The sequence below is a fragment of the Panthera pardus genome, unplaced genomic scaffold (assembly GCF_024362965.1).
Source record: "Panthera pardus isolate Hobbes unplaced genomic scaffold, ASM2436296v1 HiC_scaffold_25, whole genome shotgun sequence".
Lineage (NCBI taxonomy): Eukaryota > Metazoa > Chordata > Mammalia > Carnivora > Felidae > Panthera > Panthera pardus.
This window is the reverse complement of record NW_026526821.1, coordinates 27638599-27652278: the sequence shown is the minus strand read 5'-3', so window position 1 is coordinate 27652278 and position 13680 is coordinate 27638599. Positions and strand designations below refer to the sequence as shown.

The window sequence follows — 13680 nt, the reverse complement described above, 5'->3', positions numbered from 1 at the left end:
TCAAAGAGGTTTGAATATCTTATTGTATGAACATCTTGACCTGGGTTTGTGAGCATAGCTAACTGTGCTGTTCTGAATGTAAATGCCACTTAGTCCCACCCCATCCTCACTGTGACATTAGCCTTAACGTTGGATCACTCCTTGGGGATTGGTGGGATGGTTTTATAGTAAACTGATTATAATCCTGCCCACTCTTCTGTGCCTGACGCAAATGGACAGGCTGATTGAGGTGGAGAGTGAGGTCTGTGGTAATAGCATCAACCTGCACAAACCTGTAGCTTTTGCCCATTTGACACCATGCTTGACCAGCTGAGCTGCGGACTGAAATAAAAGCAATTTACTCTGATAAAATATTACTGTCTTGGCCAGGTTAGATTGTATTGTCTCATTAAAACCTAACAAGATCCAAAAAAAAAAAACTAACAGGATCGTTTTGTTTTAAATCAGCTTTTCTATGGATAATGACCACATCTTCCTTCCATTTGGTTTAAGAGTTGGCCTTTACCACAGTTTGATAGGAAAGATAATCCTATTTTATGTTAGTTGTTTAATTCATGGTGAAGGTTCTTGCCACTTTATGTTCTTCTGGGAATAACATGGACTATAAATAAAATACATACAGAGAATGAGGATGGCTGCTTTAAGGCCCCAGACCATTACCTTCAAGTGTAACAGAACTTAACCCTTTTTGTTTTCTCTAGATACTGTTGTGAAGGACCAGGCTCGAATGGGCTCATCTAGCATGCCGGGGGGCAGTACGCCTGTCAGCAGCGCCAATATGATGTCAGGTCAGTTCTCTGCTAACTTTCCTGGGGGGGGGGGGGGGGGGGGGGGGGTGTAGAAATCAGTTATTTTTAGTTTTGCTCCCTCTTTGTGGCCTGATTTCTTATGGCCCTTCTCTTTTCTATAATGCTGATCTTCTTCTTGACAGTACTGACCTGTGTGGTCTCCTCACCAGGCTTCCAAATGCTTTTTTGACACCTGGTTATGTTAGTGACACTGCCTTGAGTAGGGTATCGACAGTCGCTTCTAGGCCAGAGTCCCAAAAATTTCTCACGGAGAGGCTTGAAAGTCCCAGTAAACTATGAAAAGTAAAAGGAGATCTTTGTCTCACAGTTTAGAGTGACAGTAGTTGCATGATTCCCAGAAACAAGATTAAGAAATTGAGGGTGGGGGTAAAGGTGTATAGATCTGTACGTGTACAAGGATGCTTCTCCAGTTTTCTCCCAGAGCATCTGTCATGTGCCTAGCAAATTGTAAAGGTTTGTATGAAATGATTTTTCATTATTGTTGAGTCTTCTTGATTGAAAGCAAGTTTGTGTGTAGAATACACACTTTTGTAAAAGAAACAATAGACTTATCCCCTAAGAATTCTACATGTAGGTAACATCCATATGGGTGTACTTGTAGTCAGGACATTTAGACACCCTCAAAGAACTGTTGTCACAATTCTTTTTTTAAAGAACTAGCTACCTTTTAGAACTCAAGGTATCTTGAGGTATCCTCAAGGTATGTTGCCTATGGGCAAAATGATATATATCCAAATCCAAGGCTGCTGATTGTAGCCTTATTTGTAAGAGCAAAACATTCCAGCTTTCAGTAGGGAACTAATAAAATGAATTATGGGATATCCATTCAGTGGAAAGCTATATGGCCAGAGAAAAGAATAAATGTTTCATGTTCTTTTTTACCTCTAATTCCAAAATAGTCATGTGGAATAAAAACAAGATTCAGCACCATGTCCAAGGCCAGGAGTGGCAAGAATACATAATCACATTTTTATATGTGATTTTTATATGCACATTCTTACATAATTATATTCATATATATGCATAAAATATTTCTGGAAGGATGCACCCCAAAAATGGTACCATAAGTTGGCCAAGCAAAAGGGTAAGAGAAATTTTTCACTACATACTCTTCTGCACTTTTGGTATTTTGAACCATGAGAATTTATTACCCGTTCTAGAAGTGTATATGTAACAATTTGAAAATTAACTGGATGGTTGAGGAAGGCAGTCTAACTGGTAATTCTGGTCATTAGATGAGTAGAAGAAACCAAATAAATTCTAAAACACCATTTTCGCATTTCCCCACCGAAAATGACTTTTGGTAATTTGGAAAGCTGCCAGCTAACTAGGCGTCATGATGTAAGAACACGTGAGCTTTGGCTCTAGCCTCGTGCTGTTCAGTAGAGCCGAGACTAGCCACATGTGGCTATTTAGATTAGTTAAAATTGAATACAATTTAAAACACAGTTCCTTAGTTGCACTAGCCAGATTGCAAATTCTCATTAGCCACTTGTGGCTAGTGACTACCATATTCACAGAGATTACAGAGCAGAAAGTTTGGTTGGAAAGCGCCGCCCTGGAGACAGGCCTCTGTTTTCAATTCAAGGATAGTTGCTACTTACCAGCTGTGTACTTTGTACAAACTGCTTAAACTCCCCCAGCTTAGATTTCTTTACCTGTCTCTTCAATTGACTTAGAAATTAATTGTAACTTGAAATTAGATTTAATTTGTAAAAATCTGGCTGTGTAGAGGCCTTCAGAAAAAAAAAGAATTACCGGGGCGCTTGGCTGGCTCGGTCGGAAGAACATGTGACTCTTGATCTCCGGGTCATAAGTTCAAGCCTCATGTTGGGTGTAGAGATGACTTAAAAAAGGGAAAAAGAGAATAACTGTTGTGTCACTTTTGAAACAGGTGAAAAACCGGGGACTAAGATTTCCATGGTTGGTGTCTGGCTCATTGTCAGCTGTTTTCTTTTAGGGATTTCTTCAGTGCCAACCCCTTCACCCCTTGGACCTCTGGCAGGCTCACCAGTGATTGCTGCTGCCAACCCCCTTGGGATGCCTGTTCCAGCTGCCGCTGGCGCTCAGCAGTAACGGCCCCTTCTGTCTCCTGATGCCTAAGCAGAGGTGGGGGAGTCGACGCTCTCCTTGATGCAGCTTGCGCCTGGCGGGGAGGGGTGAAATACTTCAGAAGCACCGTGTCTGAACCGTTGCTTGTGGATTTATAGTAGTTCAGTCATAAAAAAAAAAAATTATAATAGGCTGATTTTCTTTTTTTTTCCTTTTTTTTTTTCCTTTTCTTTTTTTTTTTAACTCGAACTTTTCATAACTCAGGGGATTCCCTGAAAAATTACCTGCAGGTGGAATATTTCACGGACAAAATTTTTCCCCCCTTTTAAATTTAATTTCTCATCACTAAAGAACAAAGATGAACCAGCCTCAATCCCGGCTGCTGCATTTGGGTGGAGATCTCTTCCCATGTCCATCATTGCTCCCCCACCATCCCACACTTTGGGGGATTTATATCTCATGCTCTTCTCCAGAGATTATAAAAATGTAGCTTCTTCAAGGGAGGTGGGAAGGAAGAAGGAAGGGAGGACCCAACCTACAAGAGCGTTGTGCTGCTGGTCACTTTTATCACTTTACTCCAAGTGCTTCAGTGGGGTTGTCATGGTGAATCTGGTGGAAATATGTCTTCGTTTCATTGAGATGCTGAATATCACCTACCCAAAGTGCAGACAGGTCCTGAAAACTTCAATCTGAATCATGTCTTATTAACCGAGCCCTAAATCCAACTCACTTAGACTTCTAGTTCCAGTTTAGTTTAAAATGTTAATACCTTCCCTCCCAGTCTCCTTACCTTGGTCCTCTCCGCCTTCATCTCCCCACATGCTCTGTAGCTGGTGGGAGGGGGAGGCAAAATCTTTTCCAGTTTTCTCTGACTTGGCCATTTTGAATTCAGTTAGTTACTGGGCTTAACTTATTGCTTTTTGCAAAAGAAACAAACATTGTCTATATAGGTTTCATGCTAGCAACTCTTTCAGAGCTAATGGAAGATGTGGCCACACGGAGTTTCATTTTAAGCTTCCTGCCTTCTTTTCTTCCTTTCTTCCCCTTCCTTCACATGCCATCCAGTGAGAAGACCTGCCCCTCAGTCTTGTAAATGTCTCTGAGAGGTAGGAGCAGAGCCACTATCTCCAGTGAAACTGAAATGGTAGACCTGTAATTGTGGGAAAACTATAAACTCTCTTGTTACAGCCCTGCCACCCCTTGCTGTGTGTATATATATAATACTTTGTCCTTCACATGTGAAAGATCCAGTGTTGGAATTCTTTGGTGTAAATAAACGTTTGGTTTTATTTATCAAGGTTAGATTTAAGTTCCCTGTGTAAAGGTCTCGCTGGGTGGGTGTCTCACGTTCACATCTGAGGGGCCTGCAGCCCTGTACCGTGGAGGCTTCCCAAGGCCCCCATTTTTATACACCCCTCATTTGACCCATGGTACCGGGCAGGGCAGAGAGGCCTTAAAAAAGCACCACAAGCCAAAGCGTCTCTGGGGATTAAGGATCCTTTGCCATAAAACTCATTTTGTGTCTCAGCAGTGCAGGGATTGGGGATGGAAAAGTCGCCAGTTTTTGTGTGTTTGTGTGTGTGTAAAGTGGATTTTCCACTGTAATCCAACCACCTAAGTTTATCAGGTGCTTCACTGAGGAAGCCTAGTTTTTTAAGCACAATAGCAAAACCATCAGCTCTGTATTTTCTCCTATTCTTTCATTACAGTAGCTGCTTGTGGGAACTAGGAAAAATTCTTCCAACATATTTTAAGGCCTAAAGTCTTAGTTCCCCTTTCTCCTACCTTTATAGATCATAAGCCTTTCTCGCCTGGGCGCCATAGACAAACATAATTGTTTCAGGAGTTGAATTTAATGAACTTATCTAACTTTATAACCCATCTTGGCTCTAGTAACTTTATCAAGGTGGTGGCTTTCGTGAATAATAATGGTAAACTTTAGAGGAAGCTAAAGCCTCCTTTTATAATGCTTCTCAACCATAGGGAAAACATTCTGACAGTGTGGCAGGGTGATTTTCTTTCTTGTGGCCACTTACAGTGGATATTTATTGTTCTTGACCCTTTTATGCCCTAGAATGCTGTGGGGGTTACCATGTGGAATTTGTGCAGAAGCTAAAAGCACCGGATGTGCCAGAGATGCAATTTGTGATTACGTTTGCACTGGATTGTGATTTGAACAGGACACTTACGACTAATGAATTCTTTCTTTTGAGGTGGGGAGGAGGGTTGTAAATCGAGACTTCACATCCCACCCTTGTAGCTCAGAGAATCTAGTTGTGGCTGAGGCTGATGTGGGGAGCTGCAGACAGCTGGACCTCCTAACACGCATCAGGCCTTGCAAGAGACGGAAGGTGAATGCAGAGGACTCTGAAATGCCACCCAAGAGCCTTTTAAAATAAATAGAAGTTTTTAAAATGCTACTTAAGGAGTCACTGCAGAAGCATGAAAAAAAAGAAGACCCAGTTGGGCGGGTGGGTGGGGGGCAAGGGTTTACAGAGTAACAACTTCTGTGTTGTTGTAAATTACCTCATCTGTATACCTTGTACTGGGACACTTTATTTCTCAGCGGCTGCCTGTGTCTGCAGTGATAGATGGCAGGAAACGCAATGCCAGTATAAGACAGTTGTGTTGGCAATTACTCTGAAAGGTTTTTTAAGTAATTTTTAACTTTGTTTGAAGTGCCCCCCTCTTTTTTTTTTTTTTTTTTTAAGTTTGAAGTCAGAAGCTCCCCCTCGTCCCCTTGATTTATTGGTTGTAATTGTATTGTAATTGGTATAACTAAAACATAACTGTGCTGGGAAGAAGTTGTGCCATGAAGGTCTTTAATTTTTTTTTTAAATAAAAACATTTAAACATGAAATGTCCCTGCAGCCTGAGCAATATGCTTCTCAAAAACCGACACCGTCTGTGTTAGATGGCTTAGGTCTCGTGTGTTTTGAATTTAATACTGGGTTGATGGAGATGTGAAATGGGATGGATTAAGATTGGTTGAGGAGCACTGAAGTCTGGACGTTTTTGACATCAAGATTCAGTAAAGAGAGCGTGATGTTGTTGCTAAACAGGACTGGTTTCATTCTTGCCCTTGTCACATACTTGGCCACTTGGCAAGTTACTTAACTTCTGAATCTGTTTCATCATCTATGAAATGGGGCCACTGCTGCCTTGGGATTGAATGAGAGTAAATGTCAAGTATCTGGCACCTGTTACGCCCTTGATAAACCTAGTTTCCCTGGCCCCCTGGTATGGAGGATTGGTCCTTGGTCCTGACTTTGCAAGTGATTCACAGTACTATCCATCCTTGGGACCTCCCGGGACCTCTGTGTGTTCAGTCAGGGTGAGGTTGGGTGAGTTGTCTTCAGAGTTCCTTTTCAGCTCTAACACTGATTTTAGAAGCTTTGAGTGATGTTTTAAATAAAAAGGTCCATGGAGACAGCTTGTTCATTAGCAGAAAAGATCGGTGTTGAGTGAATGGCAGTAAGCCCTGTGGAAGGTCGGCCTTGGAGATACCTTAGCCCTGGAGGCAACTTGCAGTCTTGGGGCCTGGAATGAAGATGTTCTGGTGAGCTTACAGGAACATACTTGGCAGCTTAAGCAGAAACTACTCAAAGGGCTGGTAAAAGAGGTGAAATTTAGTTGACTTGCTTACCACTGCCAAATGAGTAAATTCTGTAAGATTATATATTTGAATTGCCATTCGATCTTTCTCGTTTAACCACAGCTTTAAAAAATTGAAATCAGAGGAAGTGCTGTTATCCCAAACTTCTAGTTTCCTTTCAGTGTTCACTGCATACTATTTTATGACATCCACATGTCATTAATATTGGGCGTTGAAACGTGTGGTTTAGGTGAAAGGAACTATTGTGTAATACCTTGTATCTGAAATGTCTAACTTTCATGAACTGTATTTTATTTCCCTGAACTTCATTTCATGAATTTATTTCCATTTTACACAGGAGACAGGAAGACTAAATTGCTGGAGTGGGCCCGTTAGAGACAGAGCAATCTAGTTTTTAAAATTGTCTTCAGAGTATGGCTAATTACCATAGTCCTAAAATAGTTGAGAAAACTGGAGATTGGTTGACAGACTGGGGGATTTTCATTTCCTCTCAGTCTTTAAATTTCATCTTGCCTCACCTGTTGTCAAGTGTGGTTATAATTAGAACTGACCGTTAGACATCTCTTGGAAAAATCTGGCTGTTGACCACTGCCTGCAGATTCCCACCAGCAGATTCTCTCCCAAGATTAGGGTTGGGTTGGGTGATTGTGCAGTCACCAGTCCTTGCCTACCCCCCCTGCTGGTAATCCCCTCCTACCTTGTGCCTAAGCGATAGGGACTGTGGCTGATGGTCCCTGGTGACATGCTTGTTAGAGAGACTGTCTCCCCGGGGCCTTTTCCTGCTTAAGGAAAAAGTTAGTAACCAGAAGACTTTGAAGTAAAGAAGTCCCCGGTTCCCTCCTCAAAAAACACGTGTCTAAAAACCTTGATCTGAGCAGATGTTCCACCCTATCTCAAGTGCCCTCAGCCTGCTTCCCCCACTGCCATAACTATCCCTTTGCCCTTCTGCCTGGTTACACCTGAACGTTGATTGTATTGTTGTCTCTCTCGGCCTACACGTAAACTCCCGCTGACCTTGTAGGTCTTACTAATCTGTGCGTCCTCATAAAAACTTTTTGGAAAGTATGCCAATATCCCTGAGGATTGAAGAGGATTGAATAGAGTAGCACAAGGAAAATGCTTAGCACCATACCAGGCTCATAATAGATGCTCAGTAAATGGTAATTCCATCCTCGGCTCCCACTTCCACCTTCCCACACACACGCACACGTTCCACCACACGTGTGTGCACGCGCACACACAGTAAGTAATGAAAGTACTGTTGCATGAAGGGCATCTCAGATCAGAAGAATCTTGCTCTTAAGTTTGCAGCTGTAATTATGAGCCACAGGCCAGACTGAACTAACGTGACAAGAAGATGTTTATTTAATGAGGCCTTGGTGAAATCATAAGTGGCTGAAGACTAAGCAGTGATCCTTACCAATTTAGTAGACTTGGATGCTAAGAGAGTCCTGCTTTCCACCATTGTATATAGTAATAGGAAATTCAGGCTGTTCTCTGTGTAAAATAGACGTATAGAGGGTGTCACAAGATAGTCTGGTTCTGGAATCAATCTTCACGTATTCAAGTACTTTCTAGATTTTATACCTTACTATGATGCTGTGCTAAATGTCAGAGAAATAACCTAGTAGAACTTAAGTGTCCTGGTTCTAAACAGAGTTCTGTCTGGGTGTATGGTTTGGGGTCAGTTAATCTCTCTGCATCTTCACAAGTGATTTAAATTACCATATAACACTTTGGACCTGTGCCAGTTACAAAGAAGCTATAACACACCCGTGAGCCTACCGTTCAGGTTAGGTCTGCATTACCAATACAGATGAAGCCCCCTTTGCCCTTTATTTCCTGATCATATCCTCCTCTCTTCCCCTCTGCCCCAGAAGTCCTAACGTTTTCTGCATCTGTAAAATTGAGGTCTAAATACCTGCTTCATAGGGTGGTGGTTCAGACTCAACAGTCAGTGCTTGGAAAGTGCCTGGCACATGCTGCAGGCGGACTCAGTGCTCCTTTCCACTCTGAATTGTACAGTTGTGCAGATTCATATGCAGAAAGACAAGGTCACACGTATAGGGAGGCCATAGATTTGTGCATTCATCCCTACAGTTTCACAGTAGATGATTGTAAAGGGTCTTCTTTAAGAAAGAAAAAAAAAAAAAAAATCCAGGGCGCCTGGGTGGCTCAGTCGGTCAAGTGTCAGACTTCAGCTCAGGTCATGATCTCATGGCTTGTGGGTTCGGGCCCCACGTTGGGCTCTGTGCTGACAGCTCAGAGCCTGGAGCCTGCTTCGGATTCTGCGTCTCGCTCGCTCTCTACCCCTCCCCTGTTCATGCTCGCTCTCTCTCTCTCTCAAAATAAAATAAACATTAAAAAAAAAAAATCTATGCATTAAATGTGACAGATTTTTAACAATGTAAGTCGTTTCTAATTAGCATGTAGGCCAGCATTACCTTGTCTGCGCCCACCCCATCTCACTCATTTCCCTCTAAGACTATCATTCTGTGTCTTTGAATTTTTAATTAATCTTCTGAAAGCTAAGTAATCTTGCAGTACAGCAAATTTCAGTGTGGATTTGGCTCCCTGTGGCCAGGATAATCACCAGGGATTCTTCGTGGTCTCGCTATAATGTCTCCAGATGGGAGTTTATAAAATGGCCAATCCATTTCTTGGAGAAGTTCCTGAGGGGATTGGGTATTTCTGAGTCAACTTCATTCTTGCATCACCCGCTTTGACGGAGTTTTCTTGCCTTCTCTAATGAGAAAAAGGAAAAGCAGCAGCAGCTGGTAAATGATTTCCTGGTCTCACCCTGTGAGTCAGTCTCAGCTACAGATTTGTAGACGTCCCCAGAAAGGGAGGACCTTGCTTCTTTCTGTATGAACGGTTCTGGGAACCCCACGGTGAATTTCCTACGAAGAAGCTTACATACCCACAGCTCTCCACACTCTGATAAATACTTTCTTCCGTTCCCTGCTCACCCACTCAGCTCCGTCCCCCTCAGCCCAGTGTCCTTTATACATTCACCTGATTGACTGGTCTTTCCAGACGTCATGTGTTTATATGAGAGGCCCTTCAGCAAACATTAGTTGGTGTTCATGAACCTGGCCCTGTGCTAAACAGTGGAGATTGAAAGAGATGAGACATAAGCCCAAGGGGAAACGTGTTCTTGTCAAACAGAAAAGTGGGAAACAAAACTGTGCAAATGGGGCAACTGTACTCAAAAGAAAATGTTTCCAGGGAAAAATCACATTGCCAATCAACATAGTAGACCCAGCTAACTCAGATAACCACCTGCCTCTTGTTCTAAATACATGAAGATGCTGACTAAAATAACACTTTACTTTCAAGTACATAGCCGATTTCAAAGAAAGAAATGGAAATTCCCAGGTGGCAGAAGGGAAGACCATTCATTGTGAAGGTAAGTGGATATTGGAAGTCACAGTGACCCCCAAGACCCCAGGCATGGAGACAGATGGGCCACAGAGGCTAGGGGGTAGGGTTTGAATGCCCCAAGGGAGATAGGAGGCAGCCTCAGGGCCTTTCAAGGTAGAAACTGAAACAGACTGCCCCTAAGGAAAAGATTGGAAGAAAATAAAATACTAGCTGTAGTCGCCTCTGGGAGGTGAGGTTAAGATAAATGTCACAAAAACTCAATCTGCAGAAAGGAATCCTGAGCACTTGGGGCAGAGAGAACAGTCAAGGAAGGCTTCCCAGAGGTAGGGCTGCTGGAGCTGGTTAGGAAAGAGGCTCAGCCTGAGCAAGTTTGAGCTACCACGGCCTGCACCTGGGATCAGACCCCATGTCTCCCGGCCCAGTTCTTCCTGGACTGCCTTTCCATAGCTGCACTGCCAAGAATCTCTGTCCAGGTTTCTAGCCAGTCATTATAAACTTTTTCTTTCTCTCTTTTGCTCTCTGTTCCTTTCACCAAAAACACTAACTCTTCACACAGATCTCTAGGTCAACTATAACTATAGTTCAGCTGATCTAAACTGGATTCAGCCAAACAGCTCTGCTTCAGGTTAAGGCTGGGCTGGGCTCCTGTGTTTTTGGACTCTGGTTTGCTCCATGTGGTTCCTTTTGGGACCCATGCCGAAGCTACCCAGGGTATGCTCTTCTCACGGTGGGTTGTTGGAGCACAAGAGGCCAAATGTATTCATACAAGCAAAGAAATACTTGAAGAAATAAAGGTTGGGAATTTTCCAGTATTAAGGACAGACAGCAAGCCACAGATCCAAGAAGTTCAGAGAACACCAAACAAATCTATACACACACTAAGCATATCAAAAATGCTAAAACAAAGAATCTTAGAGGCCAGCCCAGAGGGAAAATAACATATGATATACCGGGGAAGCCAAAAATTACCAAATGATGCAAGACAGAAGACAATGGAGTGACCAGTGCTGAAAGAAGAAAACCTATCAGCCTAGAGTCCCACACCCGGTGAAAATATCCTTGAAAATAAAGGACAAATAAAGCCTTTTCTAACTAAAAAGGAACTGGAGGAATACATTGCCAGAAGATCTGTTTCTACAAGAAATATTGAAGTTCTTCAGGCAGAAGGAATATGAAACCAGACAGAAATGTGACCGAGCCTACCGTGAAATAAAGAGTGCCGGAAATGGAATAAATGAAAGCAAAATTTCAAAGTTTTGAATTGCCTTAAGACTAAAGAGGTCAGCAAGCCTATAAAGGAGCAGGTAAATATTTTAGGTTTTGCGTGTCCTCTTGTAAGCACTCTAACGCTGTGGCATGAAATGAGTCTTAGACAATAGGTAGATGTGCATGGCTGTGTTTCAATAAAACTGTGGACTCTGAGATTTGAGTTTCACGTAATGTTTATGTGCTACAAGTTAATTCTTTTGACTTTCTCCCCCAAATCATTTAAAATTGTTTTAAAGCCATTCTTGACTCATGGGCCACCCTTTAGAATGTGTATTTATAGCGAATGTAAAAATAAAAAATATGTATACATGAATGGTGGTATATCTGTACAATGAAATACTGAGCAATAAAAGGAATAACCTTCTCCAATAACATGGATTGGTTTTGAAATAACTCTGAGTGAAAGCCAGACAAAAGTATGTACTGTTTGAGTTCATCCACGTAAAATTCTAGAAAATGCAAACTAATCTCTAGTGACAGAATGTAGTTAAGTAGTTCTCTGCAAGTGCAGGGTGGGGGCCAGGGGTGGGAGAAGGGGAAGAGAAGGAAGGGATTTAAAGTAGTAAAGAACAGGAGCACCTGGGTGGCTCAGTCAGTGGAGCGTCCGACTTCGGCTCCGGTCATGATCTCGCGGTTCGGGAGTTTGAGCCCCGCGTCGGGCTCTGTGCTAACAGCTGGGAGCCTGAAGCCTGCTTCAGATTCTGTGTCTCCCTCTCTCTCTGCCCCTCCCCTCCTTGCACTCCGTCTTTGTCTTTCGAAAATGAATAAACATAGTTGTTGTTTTTTTTTTTTTTAAGGAATAGGGGCACCTGGTGGCTCAGTCGGTTAGGCGGCCGACTTCAGCTCAGGTCATGATCTCATGGCCCCACGTGGGGTTTGGGCCCCACGTCAGGCTCTGTGCTGACAGGTCAGAGCCTGGAGCCCGCTTCGGATTCTGTGTCTCCCTCTCTCTCTCTCTCTCTCTGCCCCTCCCCGACTCGTGCTCAGTCGCACGCTCTCTCTCTCTCTCTCTCAAAAATAAACATTAAAAAAAATTTTTTTTAGTAATAAAGAATAAAGTATATGACCACAGCATGAAGAACAGAAGGGAAGAAATGGGAATCCACTTTTTTAAGGCCTTATACTGTACACGAAGCAGGATATCCTTTGAAGGCAAACTGGTTAAAGACGTGTGTTGTAAATCCGAGGTCAATCACTAAAATTAGTCTCTCCGTCTCTTTCCCACTCTCAGCCCCAGAGTTTGGTACAGGGTTCCACCCTGGCTTAGTGGTGGAGCAGGAGACTCAGGCCTAACCAATCAGCATGTAGAGGCCACAGTGACTGGTCCAGGCCCAGGCAGGTGGCAGCACCAATGGGACATGTTCTGGCTGTTCTCGGAAATTCTGGGACAAAGACAAATCCACTGTTATTTCACAGAGTCAGACGTAGAAGTACGTGAGACCCTGCCAGAGCCCTGTTGTGACCCAAGACCTGTAGGTGAGTGCAGTCAACAGGAAGGGGCGAGCAGCTGAGAGATGGAGAGAGGACACAGAAGGGCAAGAACCTTTCAGTTCTGTGAGCCAATAAGGCTTTTGGCCTGAGTTTGTTTGGGCTGCGATTTTCAGTCACTTGCTGTGTAACAAAGTACCACAAATGTATTATCTTTCCCACGGCTCCGGCATCCGAGTGTGGGTTAGCTGGGTCCTTTGCCCTGGGTCTCACCAGTCTAAAATCAAGCTGCCCACCAAGTCTCTGATCTCAAATGAGGCTCAGGGTCCTCTTCAAGCTTACTGTTGGCCAAATTCAGTTCCTTGTGGTGTAGAACCGAGCCCCTCCCTACCTAGAGGCTGCTCGCCTCCCTGCCATGTGTCCCTCTCCGCAGCATGGAAGTTTACGTCTTCAAGGTGAACAAGAGAATTTCTCTGCTGCTTTGACTTTCTCCTGCAGGAAGGCCTGCACCTTCTTTTGAAGGACTTCTGTGATGAAGTCCACCCAGGCCAATTTCCCTTTTGACTACTTCAGAGTCAACTGATTTGGAACCTTCATTATGGCTGCATCATCCCTTTACCTTTGCCGTGTAACATTATGTACTCATGAGAGAAAAACCCATCATATCCACAAGTCCTGCCCACACTCAAAGGGAAGGGATTATTCAGCCACATACACCATGGAGTGGGAATCTTGGGGACCACTTTAGAATTCTGCATACCACAGACACCTGATGCCCTTGTGCCTTACACTCAGTCATGAATCAGTTTCTGGGATTTTCCATGTTCTACTAGACTTCAAGGTTGTTTCCTGTCTGACCTCTTTTCACTTGGCTTTACAATTACCTGGTTACTTGTCTCTCTTCCCCATCAGAAGCTAAAAAACTGAATGAATATTCATCATTCTACATCCCAGCTCACAACCTGGCTCCATAAACATTTGTTGTATGGATAAGTGGAGGTGATTCTTACACTGGGGATGAGGATTAATCTAGATGGCTTTAAGGACCACATTGATTGTGAAAATTCTTTAATCCCACCCTGCTGACTGCATCCAGTCCAAACTCAAGTATGGTTTAAGAGG

General features: G+C 43.2%; 1 protein-coding gene and 1 long non-coding RNA gene across 3 annotated transcripts in view; one reads left to right on the top strand and one right to left on the bottom strand.

Annotated features, from left to right (window-relative positions):
• The window catches only part of CSNK2A1 (casein kinase 2 alpha 1), a 53706-nt gene extending 49548 nt beyond the window's left edge, over window positions 1-4158 (top strand). For both annotated transcript variants that reach the window (XM_053890369.1, XM_019458908.2), the window contains 2 exons: window positions 702-788; window positions 2770-4158. In XM_053890369.1, the coding sequence (XP_053746344.1) occupies window positions 702-788; window positions 2770-2885 (203 nt within the window). In that variant the 3' untranslated portion in view covers window positions 2886-4158. The remainder of the gene's footprint in view (window positions 1-701; window positions 789-2769) is intronic.
• Window positions 4159-5504: 1346 nt separating this feature from the next.
• Window positions 5505-7731, bottom strand: LOC109272622 (uncharacterized). Its single transcript, XR_002082531.2, has 2 exons — window positions 7175-7731; window positions 5505-6401 (listed from the first exon to the last, which is right to left on the bottom strand). It is a non-coding gene; the product is annotated as an uncharacterized LOC109272622 (long non-coding RNA).
• Between the last annotated feature and the right edge of the window lie 5949 nt (window positions 7732-13680).